At 37.7% G+C, this 16908-nt stretch overlaps 1 protein-coding gene across 1 annotated transcript in view; it reads left to right on the top strand.

The window, feature by feature from the left end:
- The first annotated feature begins 754 nt into the window (after positions 1–754).
- Positions 755–16908, top strand: part of LOC105920449 — a 70511-nt gene continuing 54357 nt past the window's right edge. The window contains exons 1-8 of the mRNA XM_036135432.1: positions 755–876; positions 3705–3788; positions 4177–4260; positions 4570–4653; positions 5204–5287; positions 5673–5756; positions 6064–6147; positions 6522–6605. Coding sequence (XP_035991325.1) covers positions 875–876; positions 3705–3788; positions 4177–4260; positions 4570–4653; positions 5204–5287; positions 5673–5756; positions 6064–6147; positions 6522–6605 — 590 coding nt within the window. The 5' untranslated portion in view covers positions 755–874. The remainder of the gene's footprint in view (positions 877–3704; positions 3789–4176; positions 4261–4569; positions 4654–5203; positions 5288–5672; positions 5757–6063; positions 6148–6521; positions 6606–16908) is intronic.

Here is a 16908-nt window from a genome sequence, read left to right as displayed (position 1 = left end):
CAAAGGAAAAACACCTGAGGCTCTATCTATCTAAGTATTCTACTCATCTATATCATTCACACCTTCTATAATCAAATTCTATGAAATAATTTAGTTTTCTTTAAATATCAAATAACTATTTGTATGTTTACTCCCCAAATGCTTCCTCAAAATATCTAATAAATTAACCTTTTCCTTAATACGTGTAAACTCTTTCCTCATATATCTTCTCTCTCTTTCATGTTTATGACATTCTAATACAACATGTTCTAGTGTTTCATATTTTCCACAATAATCACATTTGCTGGTATTATGCTTTTGAATTTAAAAAAAGTGTATAATTAAGTCCTGCATGCCCAAATGGGACGTTAAAGGTGAAATAAATATTTAATAAAAAAAATAATTGAAAATTATTTTTCAAAAAGAATGGGACGTTATGGTAGCAACCAGTTAGACTAGTTCAGGAAGTTTCCCCTGAACTCACCTTCAGACATGCTTTCCAAGCTGTGAGAAATCCCTCATCTGTGAATGAGGAAATGTTTTTTTTTAAAAAGACACTATTGTTTTGGTGGTTCTTTTCTTTACGTTAACCTGCAAGTATAGCGTTATATTTCTCCCAGAAAATATCATATCCAGTCCTACTTCTTTGATGAAACGGACGGGACAGAGACTTAGTCAGTTGTGAGAGACTGAGAAGATACTTGTCAGAAGTTCAAGATACACAGGAATGCAAAGGAAAAACACCTGAGGCTCTCTACATGTCAATCAGAGTTGCTCCACCTGTTTAAACGAACCTGTTTCAACCAGACTGAAACAAACAAGGACGGTGTTCTTGTGTTACAGAGTGTCTCTTGCACTTTTGCTTGGCTTGAAGTGATTCTCATGGAAAAAGACAATGTAAGTACTTTATTATTTTTTGTCCTTTCCTGTTTTTTGATGTCCTATTGCATACTAATCCAGATTAAAGTGTTTTTTAACCAAAGACACCTGCAAGAACAAAGAAACATTGCAGCGTTACGACTGGTTGTGGTTGTTTTCATTAACCTGAACACAGTTTCCAGTTTTATTAAACAACATAGTGACTTGAAATACAATAAAAGAGGAGGATATTGATAACAAGGTTGTGGTGTACAGCTTGGTACAGTAGGCAATCCTAGATTTGAGAGACATTAATGGTGACTGGATGATTAAACACACTGAAAACAAAAGTATAATGTCAATGTATATTTTAAAATAGCAAATACGTTTCTGACAGAACATGGCTGGCTGAATGATTAACAAAGAATAACAGCATTAATAAATAAGGACAATTGTTTAGCAACTATTAATGTCTCAGAAGGTAGCAACAAAGCAATTTAAATATTTGAGCTTCGGTTCAGCCTTTAGTCTGAACTTAATCTGACAGTTTGTGAGCTATTGATCATTAAAAATGTTCAAATGTAAATGTCTATCTATCTATCTATCTATCTATCTATCTATCTATCTATCTATCTATCTATCTATCTATCTATCTATCTATCTATCTATCTATCTATCTATCTATCTATCTATCTATCTATCTATCTATCTATCTATCTATCTATCTATCTATCTATATATATATACTGTATATATACTGTATATATATAACTTGCCCAGCTTTTGTCTGATTGGTTGGGCATCAGATTGTCAAAGAAACTCCAGTGGTTGAAGCCTCTGCACCTAAACATTAATGATATGGAAACTGATTTGGTGCATATCTGTAATATTGCTGTAAAGGTTAGGCTAATAATATGGTAAGCTCTCTTATTGGGTGAACTGAGAAAGATTTGTTTTTAATATATATATATATATATATATATATATATATATATATATATATATATATATATATATATATATATATATATATACTGTATATATACTGTATATATATAACTTGCCCAGCTTTTGTCTGTAGCTATTTAACCCAGGACTGGTACGTAACAGTGTGGCCAACTGTGACACTGTGCAGCCCTTACAAAATATCTTATGTTATTCACTGCTTTGATATAACTGACTATAAAGGACCAGAAGATTCTATGGGATTTATGTATTTTAAAATTAATTATTTGCAATGCTGCACAAACATATTGTATTCTTACTGATCTTCTGAATATGATATATTTTGAACTTAAAGGGGAATCAAGTTCAAAATATACAGTTTAGGTTATTGATGCTGTGTATTTATCATTTTGGCTTTGACTTTATTTAATGTCATTTTGAACAAGGAAGTGAAAGAACTTCTTCTCAGTCCTATGAATAGACTTGGAAAACCGGAAAGACAAGGCATGCTGTGTCTGACAGAGTGAATAACAAAGGGTTTACTGTGTGAATCCAAGTTATTCTACTTTTAAAGATGATGAGTCCACCATGAGTTTATCTAAGGAAGAAAAGGGAACATGTTTTTCCCCAAATGTCGGTCTGCCTGAGGACTTTAACAACAAGAGACCTCAGAAGTAAGATGAGCGCTAGGTATATTTACCTTCTGTGATATGGAAAAGAAACATACAGACACAAGGGTGACTTATAATATGGATTTTAATTTAGTTACTTTGGACTGTCAAGGGAAATACAAATGATCCTTCACTTGTTAAAGTTATTACATCCTCGTATAATTACTGATCAGCTGACTAGATGCAGGTACGAAACTCTTCTATACACCGCCTCAATTTTGTACCTTGTGTTGGTGTTGTTAGGTCTTATCTTGGAAACTTAACCTACCTCTCTCTGAGCTGTGTGTAATAAAGGTAAAAACCTAGGGATAACCCTGTTGAGTTTAAGCTAGGGGAGCAGCGGTACACATACTTGTATCAAAGAAACCCGGCACAGTACAGTCCAACTGATTCAGTACGCATCTGTACCAAGCAGATAGTGTTGTTTTATATACCTGAACACATGCAGAATATTTATGCTAAGTACACAATGCAATGTTCTGTAGAGTGGCTTTAAAAAGAGACACAAAAAAACAGAGTCTCTTAGCTATCATTGAACTCATTTAGGTTTCTCATGCAGCTACATTGGTAAAAGATAGGTGGACTGAACCAAAGCTTTGTCGGATACGCAGTTTTCAATAGGAATAAGGAATGTAGCTTGTTCTCCTTTTAACTGGATGACTCACCTGAAACATCATCAAGCTCAAACCACCGCTGGTCCTGAAGAATAAACATTTCAAGTCCAAATGCAACTGCCTGCAGCATTTGACCAGATCAAAACACACTGGTACTGTCATGACAAGTTTCTCTGGCTTGATTGTACAGTCATGTATATCTGGTACACTTCATGGTCTAAATATAAAAATATCTCCAATGTGATTTTAAAGTTTTTTTTTTCTCAAATGTCGGTATAGTCTCATAAAAAGACTCAAATAACAACATTTACCATTTTTAAGTGGTCTTTTGTTGTTGTGTAATCCATCCAACTGCTATAGGCCTACCCACTTATCATTCATTCATAAAAGCAAATAAAAGCAAACGTCTGGTCAGATCCATAGTTTTTATGTGGTGGGTTCGAATCCCCTAAGCTAAGATAATGTCAGTGTTTGTGTCCCTAACCCTAACCCTGCTCAATGGTAGGATGCAAAGAGCAAATGTGAATTAAAAATTATATTTTGTTTTCTATGTTCTTGTTTGTTTTAGCTTCAAACTCTGATACTTTTTGCAGTACCTTTTTATCTAATTTTTGTTTATTTCTTTATTTTTTTCCAGGTCTGACCAGGGAAGATGTCCATCTCCAAGCTGTGTGTCTTTAAAAAGTGACAAATCTAGGGATTATCCTCTTGAGTTCAAACAGTGAGTTTATCGATTAAATATTAAACTAAGTCAAAAAGCACTGATTCTCAACATAGGTCATCCCAAGACTCTGTAAAAGAAAAGCATGGCAGATTGTATATACATGTATGAAAAAATCCAGTACTATCTGAATTCCTACAATTGAAAAACAATAAAATTCAATCAAATGTTTATATCATAACTAATACATGGTACATCTAAATGTGACTGTATGTATTTTGTTACTTTAGGTTTATTTTAGCTTCAAGGTCTAATGTTTTTCTTTGTTTGTTGCTGGGTTTTGTTTTGGCCAAAATGAGTAAATAAACTTCTTTTTAATCTTTATTTTCAGTTACTGTTAGGGCTCACATTTCTTCCTCTGAATTCTGTATTTTAATTTTTTTTCCAGGTCTCACCAAGGGAGATTTCCCTCCCCGAGCTGCATGTCCTTAAAAAGTGACAAATCAAGGGATTATCCTCTTGAGTTCAAACAGTAAGCTTAACTATTGAAGAGTAAACATACACAAGTCATCTTTTGGGTATTTACAAGAATCCAAACTAAAAGACGGTTTTATCCTAATTCATGAAATTAAATCACATTGTTTACAGTAAACTTCAATCCAACATACTCAGTCTGATCATAAACATATCCTTATGAAATTCTCAACTTTTCTACTTTATTTTTCTACCTTTATGTCTCAAGTTAATTTTTCCCTGACTGAGTTGCTATAAAGGAAATAGTTAATATTTTTTTAGTTTCACACACTTTCATCTGGATTTAGATTTCTTTATTTTCTTCCAGGTCTGACTCAGGAAGATCTTCCTCCCCGAGCTGCATGTCTTTAAAAAGTGACAGATCTAGGGATTATCCTCTTGAGTTCAAACAGTAAGTTTATTGATTAAATATTAAACCAAGTCATAAAGCACCAATTCTTAACATAGGTCACCCCAAGACTCTGTAAAAGAGAAGCATGGCAGATTGTATATACATACATAAAAAAATCCAGTTCCATCTGAATTCCTGCAAATGAAAAACAATGAAATTCAATCAAATGTTTATATCATAACAAATACATGGTACATCAAAATTTAACTGTATGTATTTTTTAACTTTAAGTTTATTTTATTTATTTCTTACATATGGAACCATTGTTTATCCTGCACTTGCTGCTATTGCACTTCTGGTTAGACCTAAACTGCATTTTGTTGCCTTGTACCTGTACCTGTGTAATGACAGTAAACTTGAATCTAATCTAATCTAATTTTAGCTTCAAGATCTAATATCTTTTATTTATTTATTTATTTTTTTGTTATTATTATTATTATTTTTTGGCCAAACTGAGTAAATAACCTTGCTTTAATCTTTATTTTCAGGGATACCGTTAGGGCTCACATTTTTTCCTCTGAATTCTGTATGTTCATAATTTTTTTTCCAGGTCTGACCAAGGAAGATGTCCATCTCCAAGCTGTGTGTCTTTAAAAAGTGACAAATCTAGGGATTATCCTCTTGAGTTCAAACAGTGAGTTTATTGATTAAATATTAAACTAAGTCAAAAAGCACTGATTCTCAACATAGGTCATCCCAAGACTCTGTAAAGGAGAAGCATGGCAGATTGTATATACATGTATGAAAAAATCCAGTTATATCTAAATTCCTACAATTAAAAAACCTTTTCTATATCACAACTAATGCATAGTATATCTTAATACAATTGTATATTTTTCTATGTAATTTGTTACTTTAGGTTTACTTTAGCTTCAAGGTCTAATGTTTTTCTTTGTTTGTTGCTGGGTTTTGTTTTGGCCAAAATGAGTAAATAAACTTCATTTTAAATTTTATTTTCAATTACCATTAGGGCTCACATTTCTTCCTCTGAATTCTGTATTTTCATTATTTTTTTCCAGGTCTCACCAAGAAAGATCTCCCTCCCCGAGCTGCATGTCCTTAAAAAGTGACAAATCTAGGGATTATCCTCTTGAGTTCAAACAGTAAGCTTAACTATTGAAGAGTAAACATACACAAGTCATCTCTTGGCTATTTACAAGAATCCAAACTAAAAAACGGTTTCATCCTAATTCATGAAATTAAATCACATTGATTACAGTAAACTTCAATCCAACATACTCAGTCTGATCATAAACATATCCTTATGAAATTCTCATATTTTCTACTTTATTTTTCTATCTTTATGTCTCAAGTTAATTTTTCCCTGCCTGAGTTGCTATAAAGGAACTAGTTATTATTTTTTTAGTTTCACACACTTTCATCTGGATTTAGATTTTTTTTTTCTTCCAGATCTGACCCAGGAAGATCTTCCTCCCCGAGCTGCATGTCCTTAAAAAGTGACAAATCTAGGGATTATCCTCTTGAGTTCAAACAGTAAGTTTATTGATTAAATATTAAACTAAGTCATAAAGCACCAAATCTCAACATAGGTCATCCCAAGACTCTGTAAAAGAGAAGCATGGCAGATTGTATATACATACATAAAAAGAAATCCAGTTCCATCTGAATTCCTGCAATTGATAAACAATAAAATTCAATCAAATGTTTATACGATAACTAATACATGGTACATCTAAATGTAACTGTATGTATTTTTTAACTTTAAGTTTATTTTAGCTTCAAGATCTAATATATATATATTTTGGCCAACCTGAGTAAATAACCTTGCTTTAATCTTTATTTTCAGGGATACTGTTAGGGCTCACATTTCTTCCTCTGAATTCTGTATGTTCATAATTTTTTTCCAGGTCTGACCAAGGAAGATGTCCATCTCCAAGCTGTGTGTCTTTAAAAAGTGACAAATCTAGGGATTATCCTCTTGAGTTCAAACAGTGAGTTTATCTATTGAATTTCAACCCAAGTGATTTCAGTTATAAAGCACCAACTCATAATTTATGACATCTCAAAGCACCTTGCAAGAAATCAATGTTCTTATAAATTCTTATAAATCTTAAATATTGTTTCTCTGTGTTTGTGTGCTTTATACCTCCATAATCACTATTAGTGTTTTGTCCACAGAAGTGGACCATCAGAATATTTCACCGTTCCTCAAACAAAACTGGATTCAATATTTAAGGTTTGTAACAACACTGAGGTGCACTCAAAGTGTGCTGTTATTTTGACATATATTATCCATCCATCCATCCATCCATCCATCCATCCATCCATCCATCCATCCATCCATCCATCCATCCATCCATCCATCCATCCATCCATCCATCCATCCATCCATCCATATGGTGTTGTTGCACTTTCCAAGTTCCAGTTTATTTAACATATTTCAGGGTCATATAATATCAACACACAACTAAAACAATGTTGAGTTAGGACAAAGTTAAGTGTCTTGAAATCATAAGATGTAGTTATTTTTCATCATAGTGTCACAAATTTGCCAATGTCGGTTTAAAACGCTGACCCTAACCATAAATGTGCAATAGTTTAAATTTGCTAAACACATGTTGTGTAGAGAGTTTCAGATATTTTGGTTTATCTGCAAAGATAGTGGGGGCCTTTTTTAATTAACATTTTTAGAGCAAAGGAAGCTCTTTTTGATTAATAAGCCTGTTCTAGTCTATCCCCTTTGGGTTCAGTGCATTAACAACTTGCCGCATAATGGTGAGATTAAGAATTAAGAGCAAAGGGACGTTTTACCTGGATAAAATCCGTCTCCCTCTGTGGCTTTGATGCAATGTTATTTTCATAGATTTTCATGCATAGTTCCTGTTTTGACTTGACTTTTGCTCATTAAGAGAAATAGTTGCCACCAGACAACTACGGTGGCTAGGAAGTGCAAACCAACAATACACAATCTGAAACACTTTTACAAATCTGGAAACAATTTTACATTTCAGAAAACAATTTAACATTTCCCGAAACAAATTTACAAATGACAAATTCTACTGAAAATTCAGGGACTGTTATCGTCGAAGCTAACCAGGATGATAATGGGAACGTTCACAGTGACTCAAGATGGATGCCAATTGAATGCCGTTTTGTCAATTTTTTTGGCACAAGTGAATATATTTATGCGGTTTTGTTTTTTGTGTGGTCGGTCCTTGCAGTTTTTAAGAGGCATAGAACAGAAGGACCAGATATGCTGCAGCAATGCATTCAATATTTTGATGGAGGGTCACTGGTACGCTGTAATCGTGGAGATGTCATGTTTACACGGTGTACACATCAGCTTGAGGTCTATGAAAAGCAAAATGAATGAACACGTCAACCTGTGTTCCCCTAACCTTGCCAGCTAGACTAATTTTTGCCTCTCTTTGATACGGCTGAAGTTAATCTGGAACTGCTCCCATAGAGGGTTTTTTCTGGGGTGGGGTTAACATGCGCAAAGTAAACCAATCAGAGAAACTGAGAATGTGACTTCCACTGTCAACATTTCACAACATAATTCAACATGGAGAGCCGCGGTCAGTTGCTGCTGTTTTAAGGACATTCCCAGGTCAGAAGAATTAAAAAAACAGAATTTTTTTTAAATTCTCTAATGACTGCTATTCTCAGTCTGCTGCATGAAGCTATAGACATGTTGTCTTATCTTAATGAGGACCAGTCTTTTGTTTAGTGGTGAAATGACCACTACATCATTATTAACATTAACAAAACAAAATAAATGTTGATCAACCCCAAATTAGTAGGTGACAACTCTTCACTTCTTATACATAATCAGCAAATCAACCAGATGTCTTCATATATATATCTGGGTGTTCGGCTAGATAACGAGTTTAGATGGAAGGTTCCCCATTGTTGGTTTGTACTTCCCAGCCACCGTAGACAACTGCTGGTTTAACTTTAACTTCTTACCCTTCCAAATATCAACATGTCCCCGGGCAAGGCATTAAACGTCTGCAGATCTGCTTATCTGGGTGGGAAATTGGGTTAACGTGGCTCTAGTGTGGGAGGGCCTTCAGAGCTTTCTGCAAGACTAGAAAAGCACGATACAAGATTAGTCCATTCAGTTTAATTAAGTCTTAATAATCAAGTAATCAGCATCAGAAATGGAAAATGACTGATTAAAGGGGAAGATTGTTCTTTAGATTGTAAGCTTTATTTTATTTATTTTTTTCTTCTTCTTGATTTCAAATGTTAAATAAAAATTGTTCTGTCACAGGCCCTGGAGGAGAACATTGCTGCTTTTATGAGGAATGAGCTGAAGAACTTCAAAAGGCTTTTACAACAAGATTACAATGAAACCTTTCTGAGCCCAGAGGAGGCTGCTGATGAGACGAGGAACAGCAAAGATGCTTTTCTAAGCATTGTTCTGAAGTTTCTAAGGAGGATGAAGAACGGGGAGGTGGTCTGCTCTCTGCTGAACAGTGAGAACCTTTTAATGCTTCAATGTAGACAAGTTAGAATAGTGCATTAAATTAATGTAAAGCAGATTGCTGCATACTGATCAAATGATTCCATTTAAATAATGAACAATGTGATGAAAAGTGTGGGAACATATACAGTATATATATATACAAATAACAAAATATATACATGGAAACAGGAGAGGACACATTTAGTAAATTCCATGGTTTTACTCCAAAAGTTATCTGGATTTACAAACACACATACCATTCCACCATGCTATTGCTCATTAAATGAAAATTGGGCCTGAAATGTGTGCGTCAAATTCCTGCGCTGATTGGTTATTTTGTATGCCAAAGACGAAGGTGTGTCGTTCAGCACCATCCTCGTCATTTTATTATCTGCACCCGAGTCTTCAGAACACATTTCTAAGTTCAGACAATCTCTGAAAGATCACATGGTGAGTCTGCTCTCAGTGTGCACAATGGACTGATTAGTCTTCTGCAGTTATATTTGCTTTTTATTAAACCTCTATATCATATCACTCCTGTGTTATCCTTCACAGCGAGTAATGGTCACAGGTATGTGACCTGATCAGGTGGTTCAGGGAGGTGAACTTCCCAGGATAACTTCAACCTCTGCACCATGTTCAGAGCTTATCATTGATCATGTGGCGTGGCATTGAGTATAAATCATAGAATGAAAGTATGATCTGAAGCAGCTAAAGAAAGCAATGACTGGAGAACCTTTGTGTGGAAAAATAAAATACTACCGAGAATACTCCCCTAAAATATACTCTTGCATTGCTCTGGGTGTATGTGTGTGTTTGTGAGGGTGTGTGTGACTTTAGAAACCTGGAGTTACCTATAATTAGATTTGCAAGGAAGGCAAAAGCCCCTAACCCTCAGCACTCAGGAGTAATATAGGGCTAGCAGCATGAAGCACTGGAGGACACAGATACCTTTATATTACATAACAGATGGGATACAAAGAAACCACAATTTATGTATACTTGTATAATGTTTACGTCCCTTATCATTATCAATAGCTGGTAGATACCTGTCAAACACAACATAGACCTCTTGAAAGTAAGTGTTCAGGGAGTTTATAACCAGATATTTTGAATGTCAATTTTGTTGAATAAACTTGGTTATTGTTGCTACAATTGATATATAGTAAAACAGAAATCTGTAAGGGCTGGAGAGTGTACACTCAGAGGGATCTAGATACTAATTCTGGAAAAGGGGAGTTAACAAATCATGCAAACCAGTTAATAATGCATGCTTAATGTGTTTTGTGTTAAGGTTCGATCATGTGTCAGTGTGAGGTGAAGGAACAAGCCCACTTAAGCAGAAATGATAGACTTTCTGCAGAACATGGCAGCCCAATAAGAACAGAGAGGTAAGATTTAACGCTTGAACTACTCATAAATATTTTTTAGATTTTCTGATTTGATTCTCTAACAATTCTTTGACTGATAACATCTAGGACTTAATACAGGAGCTCCTGCAGTGAGGTTTAAATTAGATGGTCAAAAGACTCCTTAATTCATGCAGGACCAGAAACACTAATATGGAGCCATTGTTAGGGTTTCCAGCTGAATTGGAGGAGTACTTCCCTTCTGACTGGGTGGTTTTAGTCCTCTGGTCACCAAGGGTCAGAGGAGCCTGTTGACGTGGTTTAGAAGGATAGGAGCCGAGATCTGGACCAGCCTGGTGTTGGAAAACATGTTGTGTGAAACAAAGAAACAGAGACCTGGGAATATAAGGCCTGTCCCACTGGGAAGAGATCCTGGGGAAGTCCCAGAACCTGCTTGAGAGACATGGATCCTGTCTGGCCTAAGAATGCCTTAGGATCCCCCAGAATGAGCTGGATGATGTCACTAGTGAAAGAACTACGTTGGCAGGGAGAGGGATGTCAGGGGCTCCCTCCTGGACTGGTTGCCTTCGCAACTTGATCTCAGATAAATGAAAGACAATGGATGAATGGATAGTTGTAGTGACAGATCTCTATGTGCCTTTACCTGAATACTATATCCCTTATTGATCTTAGGTCTGACTAAGGAACAATAAAAGATCCTTTCCCAAGCTGTGTCTCCATGAAAAGTGACAAGTCCATTGGTTATCCAACTGAGTTCAAACACTACGTTTCATATTAATTTTAATGTGTTAAAATACAGTAATAAGAATAAAAATAATTAGAAGGTCTTGTTTTTTTCTATTTTGGGTTGATGAAGTATAATAACCCTGATAATGAATCTCTCTTTAGTGTTCACCAGAAACCATCAGAGGAGTTCAGCACTCATCAAATAAACCTCAGCGCAATATTTAAGGTTAGTAAGTCTATAACTGCACTCACAACTAGATAGGCTGATGTTTGTAGATCACACTTATGAATAATTAGGCTATTGCCTCAAACGATCAGGATAAGAAAATGGCAATGCTGTTTTAGAGATGAGTATAAATAACCATGATCCAGAGCAGAACCTGAGACAGTCTTGTTGCTCTTTCATTATAACAGTGTATTGGACCCCAGTGAATATCCTGCTGAGCTTTACTTGCTCTCCAAGTGTCAAAGGACAATTATGTCCAACACATTATAAACATCATCAGTAATTTCAGCTGAATTACATGTACAAGCAAGAGGGGATATTATTCTTAGAATGTCAACTCCCCTCTTTGCAGCCACTCGGCACATTACTTGTGTAAAGTCACATCTTGGCTTAATTTATATTTTTGATTAGCACATACTTTGTTCTCTAAAGAGTGTTGCAATTACAGTTTTCAAATTACAATGTTTTATCTAAGCTTTAAAATGTATGTTTACAGATGCTTGAAGAAGATGTTTTGAACTTTGCCAAGAATGAGCTGAAGACTTTCCACAACATTTTAAGCCTAGATTACCCAGAATCCTTTGAGAGTCAAGAGGTAGTTTACTTTGAAGAGGAGAGTGAAAATATAAACCTTAAGAAGGATTTTTTGAAAATCACTCTGGAATTTATGAGGAACATGAAGCAAGAAGAACTTGGTAACGCCCTGCAAAACAGTAAGATGATTGTAAAACATATTTTTCTCTTTCTCTCTTTCCCTCTCTCTCTGTCCATGTTCATCACATTACAAAAAAAAATATTTTTTTTGTATTGGGACGCAATAGGTTAATTTATACAGTTGTTGTAATATGAAGACCTAAAAGGTTTTTAGGAGAATATTAGTGAACAAGCAGTATGATGAAGACCAAGAATCACAACAGACAGGTCCTTGCTAGTATTGTAGAGGGGTTTAATGAGGGTTAGCTTATAAAACAATATTCAAAGCTTTACTTTAATAATTTATTTAAATCATTTATTCTTATACTCGTCATCTTACGCTTAGCCAGGACTGGGTCGTGGGGGCAGTAGACTCAGGAAGGACTCCCAGACTCCCCATCTCCTCAGGCATCTCCTCTAGCTCCCCTGGGGAAGCCCAAGATGCTCCCAGGCCAGCTGACAGACATATGGGCCTTTTCTATGGACTCCACTACTCTACAATGCGGGTTTTGAGGGTTTTTCGATAAACCTTTTTCCTCCATCAGCTTTTTTTCTCCCCATCTCAGGATGTGGTGCGGTTTGTCAAGTGGAGTAGAGCTCTTACGTCAGCCGACTGATATTCAGTGATTGGCCATGGGTGTTGCCAATCACTGCTGATTGCGGACTCAGTGGAGAAGGATACATTGTTGTCTGTGTGCGTCAGAGAGCAGAATTTCCTTCTTGTATTCTGGCCTTCTGCAGGAGGAGAGAAGCAGCTGACACACATAGACCACGTTTGTCAGTGTGCCGACAAGAGCCCACAGCTGGGTACGGCTTGAAGGAGAGTAGCGTTGGCAAGACAGAGGGGATGGAAAAGTGCCAATAGTCTGTCCAGCATGTCCTGTACCACTCCTTGGGCCTCCTCCCAGTGAAACATGCCTGGAAAACCTTCCAGAGGAGGTGTCCATGGGGGTTATTCGGAACAGATTCTACAGCCACCCCCAGATGGTCGAACTCCTCCCCTCCTAGGGAGTGCCCAGCCACCCTGAAGAGGGAGCTATTTCAGCCGCTTGTATCCAGGATCTCATTCTTTAGGTCATGACCCAAATTTCATGACTATACAGAAGTGTAGGACCAGTTGGTAATTTGAGCGCATTGGCTCTGCTCTCTCTTTACCACAACAGATCAGTTGTGGTAAAGAGATGGTGTAGGGCATGCATCAGTGCAGTGTATGCATCACAGTAGCAACTGCATCAATCAGTTGGTTGATCTGCTGCTCCTTTCTCCTCTCAGTCCTAAACAAGACCCCAAGGTACTTAAACACCTCCACTTGAGGCAGGACCCCCCCCCCCCAACTTGTAGTGGGCAAGCCACCTTTTATGGTCAAAAACCATGACCTTGGACTTGGAAGAGCTGATCTTCATCCCTGCCACTTTGTACTTGGTGGCAAACCGCCCCAGTGTATGCTTAGGCTAGAGGGGGGCCAGCAGAACCAGGTTGTCCACAAAAAGAAGAGACAAAATCCACTGGCCCTTAAAGCTTCCTGAGGCCCTTGGCTGCAACTAGAAGAATTGTCAATAAAGGTTATTAACAGAACCGGTGAAAAAGATACCTGTGCACTGGGAACAGCTCCGACTTAATCCCTGCGTTGCGAACCAGAATTCTGCTCTGTGTGTACAGAAATGGTCCTAGCAAAGGGCCTCAGACCTTGTATTCCTGGATTGCCACCCACAGGGCACCATGACAGACAGCGGTGAATGCCTCCTCCAGGTCCATAAAGCACATGTGGACTTGTTGGGCAAATTCCCACGAAACCCCAAGCTTCCTGTAGAGCAGTGGTCTCAAAATCCAATCCTCGAGGGCCGTCATTCTGCAACTTTTAGACATTTGACTCCAATATGAGCTCAATAGCAGAACTCTGCAGAGCTTGGCTGCATGCTAGTGAGGTAGTTTAGCTATTTTATTCAGGTGTGTAGGACAAGGGACAGTTCTAAAGGTTGCAGGACACTAGCCCTCAATGATTTGAGTTTGAGTTCCCTGCTACAGAGGGTGTAGAGGTGGTCTGATGTTCCCAGGCCTGGACAAAAACCACACTGCTCTCCATGAAGCCATGATTCGACTTTTTGCCAGATTCTCCTCTCCTACACCCTGGCATAGGCCTTCCTGGGATGCTAAGGAGTTTGATCCCCACTGTATTTTGAGCATACCCTGTGATCTCCCTTCTTTTGAAGCCGTACCACCATCTGAGTCTGCCAATTAAGGGGCACTGTCCCCAATCGCCACATCATGTTAAAGAGGTGTGTCAGTCATGACAGCCCCACAACATACAGAGACTTGAGGTACTCAGGGCAGATCTTATCCACCCTTGATGTCTTGCCAACACGGAGTTTTCAGACCATACTGGTGACTTTGTTCTGGGTAATGAGTAAGTCAGACTTCGATGCCCCAGCCTCTGCTTCCACCAGGGAAGGTATGACAGCAGGATCGAAGAGATTCTCAAAGTACTCATTCCACTGCCCAACGATTTCCTCTGTCAAGGTCAGCAGCAACCCACTTCCGTTGTAAATAATGTAGGCAAACCACTGCTTATCCTTCCTGAGGTGACAGACAGTTTGCCAGAAGTGCTTCAAGGCTGACTGATTCAGTCCTTTTCCATGGCTTCACCAAACTACTCCTAGGCCTCGGTTTTTGCCTCAGCAACTGCCCGGGCCACAGCATGCTTGGCCTCATGGTACCTGTTAGCTGTTTCAGGAGTCCCACAAGCCGACCATATTCGATTGGATTCTGTCTTCAACTTGACAGCACCCCTTATGGCTGGTGTTCACCACCGGATTCTGGCATTATGGCCAAGACAAACGCTGCAGACCTTACAGCCACAGCTATGGGTGGCTACATCAACATTGGAGGCAGAGAACATTGCCCTCTTGGAATCTACTGTATGTCCCCAGCCTCCCCAGGAATCTGGGAAAAGCTGGCCAAGAATTTGGAGCTGAGTACATCTCTGAACACGAGCTCACCTGGATGTTCTCAGCAGACCATCACTACAAGCCTTGGCCTGCTGAGTCTGTTGGGTTTCCTCCTCTGCCAGCGGAGCCAACTCACCACCAGGTGGTGATCAGTGGACAGCTCAGTCCCTCTCTTCAAAGTATCCAATACATATATATATATATATATATATATATATATATATATATATATATATATATATATATATATATATATATATATATATATATACAGTATATATGTATCATAGACCTTGAACATGGTGTTCATTATTAAAAATCTGTAACTAGAAGAGTAGACCAATGACAAAATACTACTTGAGTTCAGAGCCTATTCTTCCCAATCCCACTACTACAGGTATTACTGTCATTTCCCACATGGGTATTGAAGTCCTCAAGCAGAAAGACAGGTCATTATTAAGGCTTGTGACCTGTGCTTTGTCTGACGTGACACTAAGAGCCTATCAGGGTAATTTAGTCCCAGGGCACATAGCCACTGGGGCCATCTCAGCTCTAAAATCCCTCCATCACATTAAGGTGACAGTTCAAGGAGGAATTAGAATTTATTGTTTTGTTTAAAGCATGATTTTATGTGATAGACCACCAAGTTGTGTAAAACTGTGAAATGAAAGGAAATTGAAACATGACTTAAATTATTTTGCAAGTAGAAACATGAGTGGTGTGGCATCTGTTTGTATTAAGCCCTTCTAAGTCAACACAGTAAAATCATCTTTAGCTACAAGTCTTTTGGGGTAGGTTCCTACCACCTTTGCTCAAATAGATAATATTTTCTTTCAGGTACATATAGCAATTTGGATGTAGGCCAAAAGTTTCAGGTTTTAATCTAACCACCTCCTACCTCCAAGCACCTCCTTCTAGGCGTTTTGCTTTGTTCCTTAAAAGACTAGAGGAAAACTGTAACCTCTCACTTCTTACAAAAATGGCTATTTTCCTGCCAATCCTCCATAAAGCCAAGATTTGTGGAGTTAGTTGTTGATCAGTCAACAGATTCTCCCACTTGAACTGTAGGTCTTTGCTGATCCCCCAGTGTTAATATTAGCCTCTCTGCTTTTCTAAATTAATACTCTGCTTGCTCAGCCTATCAGTTGAGGTGGAGAGCCATGTCTTGTTAGGTTTGCAATGTTGTCATACTCACTGTGTTTTTATGAAGAGTATAACATTCTTCCTACATTACAAAATATTCTGGGTTTTTTTTGTCTTTCAGAGAGTGCCGTAACCATATGCCAGCACACACTAAAGACTAACCTGAAGAACAGGTTGGCTTACGTGTTTGAAGGAATAAACAAGGCAGGAAATCCAACACTTCTGAGTCAGATCTACACCGATCTTTATATCACCGAAGGAAATCCCACAGGGGTCAACTGTAGACATGAAGTGAAGCTGATTGAAAAAGCGTTCTTGAAATCAGCTAAACCAGAAATAACAATTAGACGTGAAGACATCTTCAAATCCTCCACAGGAAGTGATAAGCCAATCAGAACAGTGATGACAGAGGGAGTGGCTGGCATCGGGAAAACAGTCTTGACAAAAAAGTTTGTGCTGGACTGGGCAGAAGGCAAAATTTACCAGAATTTCCAGTTCATATTTCCATTTTCCTTCAGAGAGCTAAATATGTTGATGAGGAAAAAGTTCAGTTTGGTTGAACTTATTCATCTTTTCTTTCCTGAAATGAAAGAAGCAGGGATCTGCAGCTTTGAAGAGTTTATAGTTTTGTTAATCTTTGATGGTCTGGATGAGTGTCGACTTCCTTTGAACATGAAAACTAAAGAGATTCTGACTGATGCTACAGAGCCCACAACATTA

The sequence above is a fragment of the Fundulus heteroclitus genome, chromosome 3 (genome assembly GCF_011125445.2).
Source record: "Fundulus heteroclitus isolate FHET01 chromosome 3, MU-UCD_Fhet_4.1, whole genome shotgun sequence".
Lineage (NCBI taxonomy): Eukaryota > Metazoa > Chordata > Actinopteri > Cyprinodontiformes > Fundulidae > Fundulus > Fundulus heteroclitus.
Note: the sequence above shows the minus strand (reverse complement) of the source record. Positions and strands in the feature narration are given on the sequence as shown.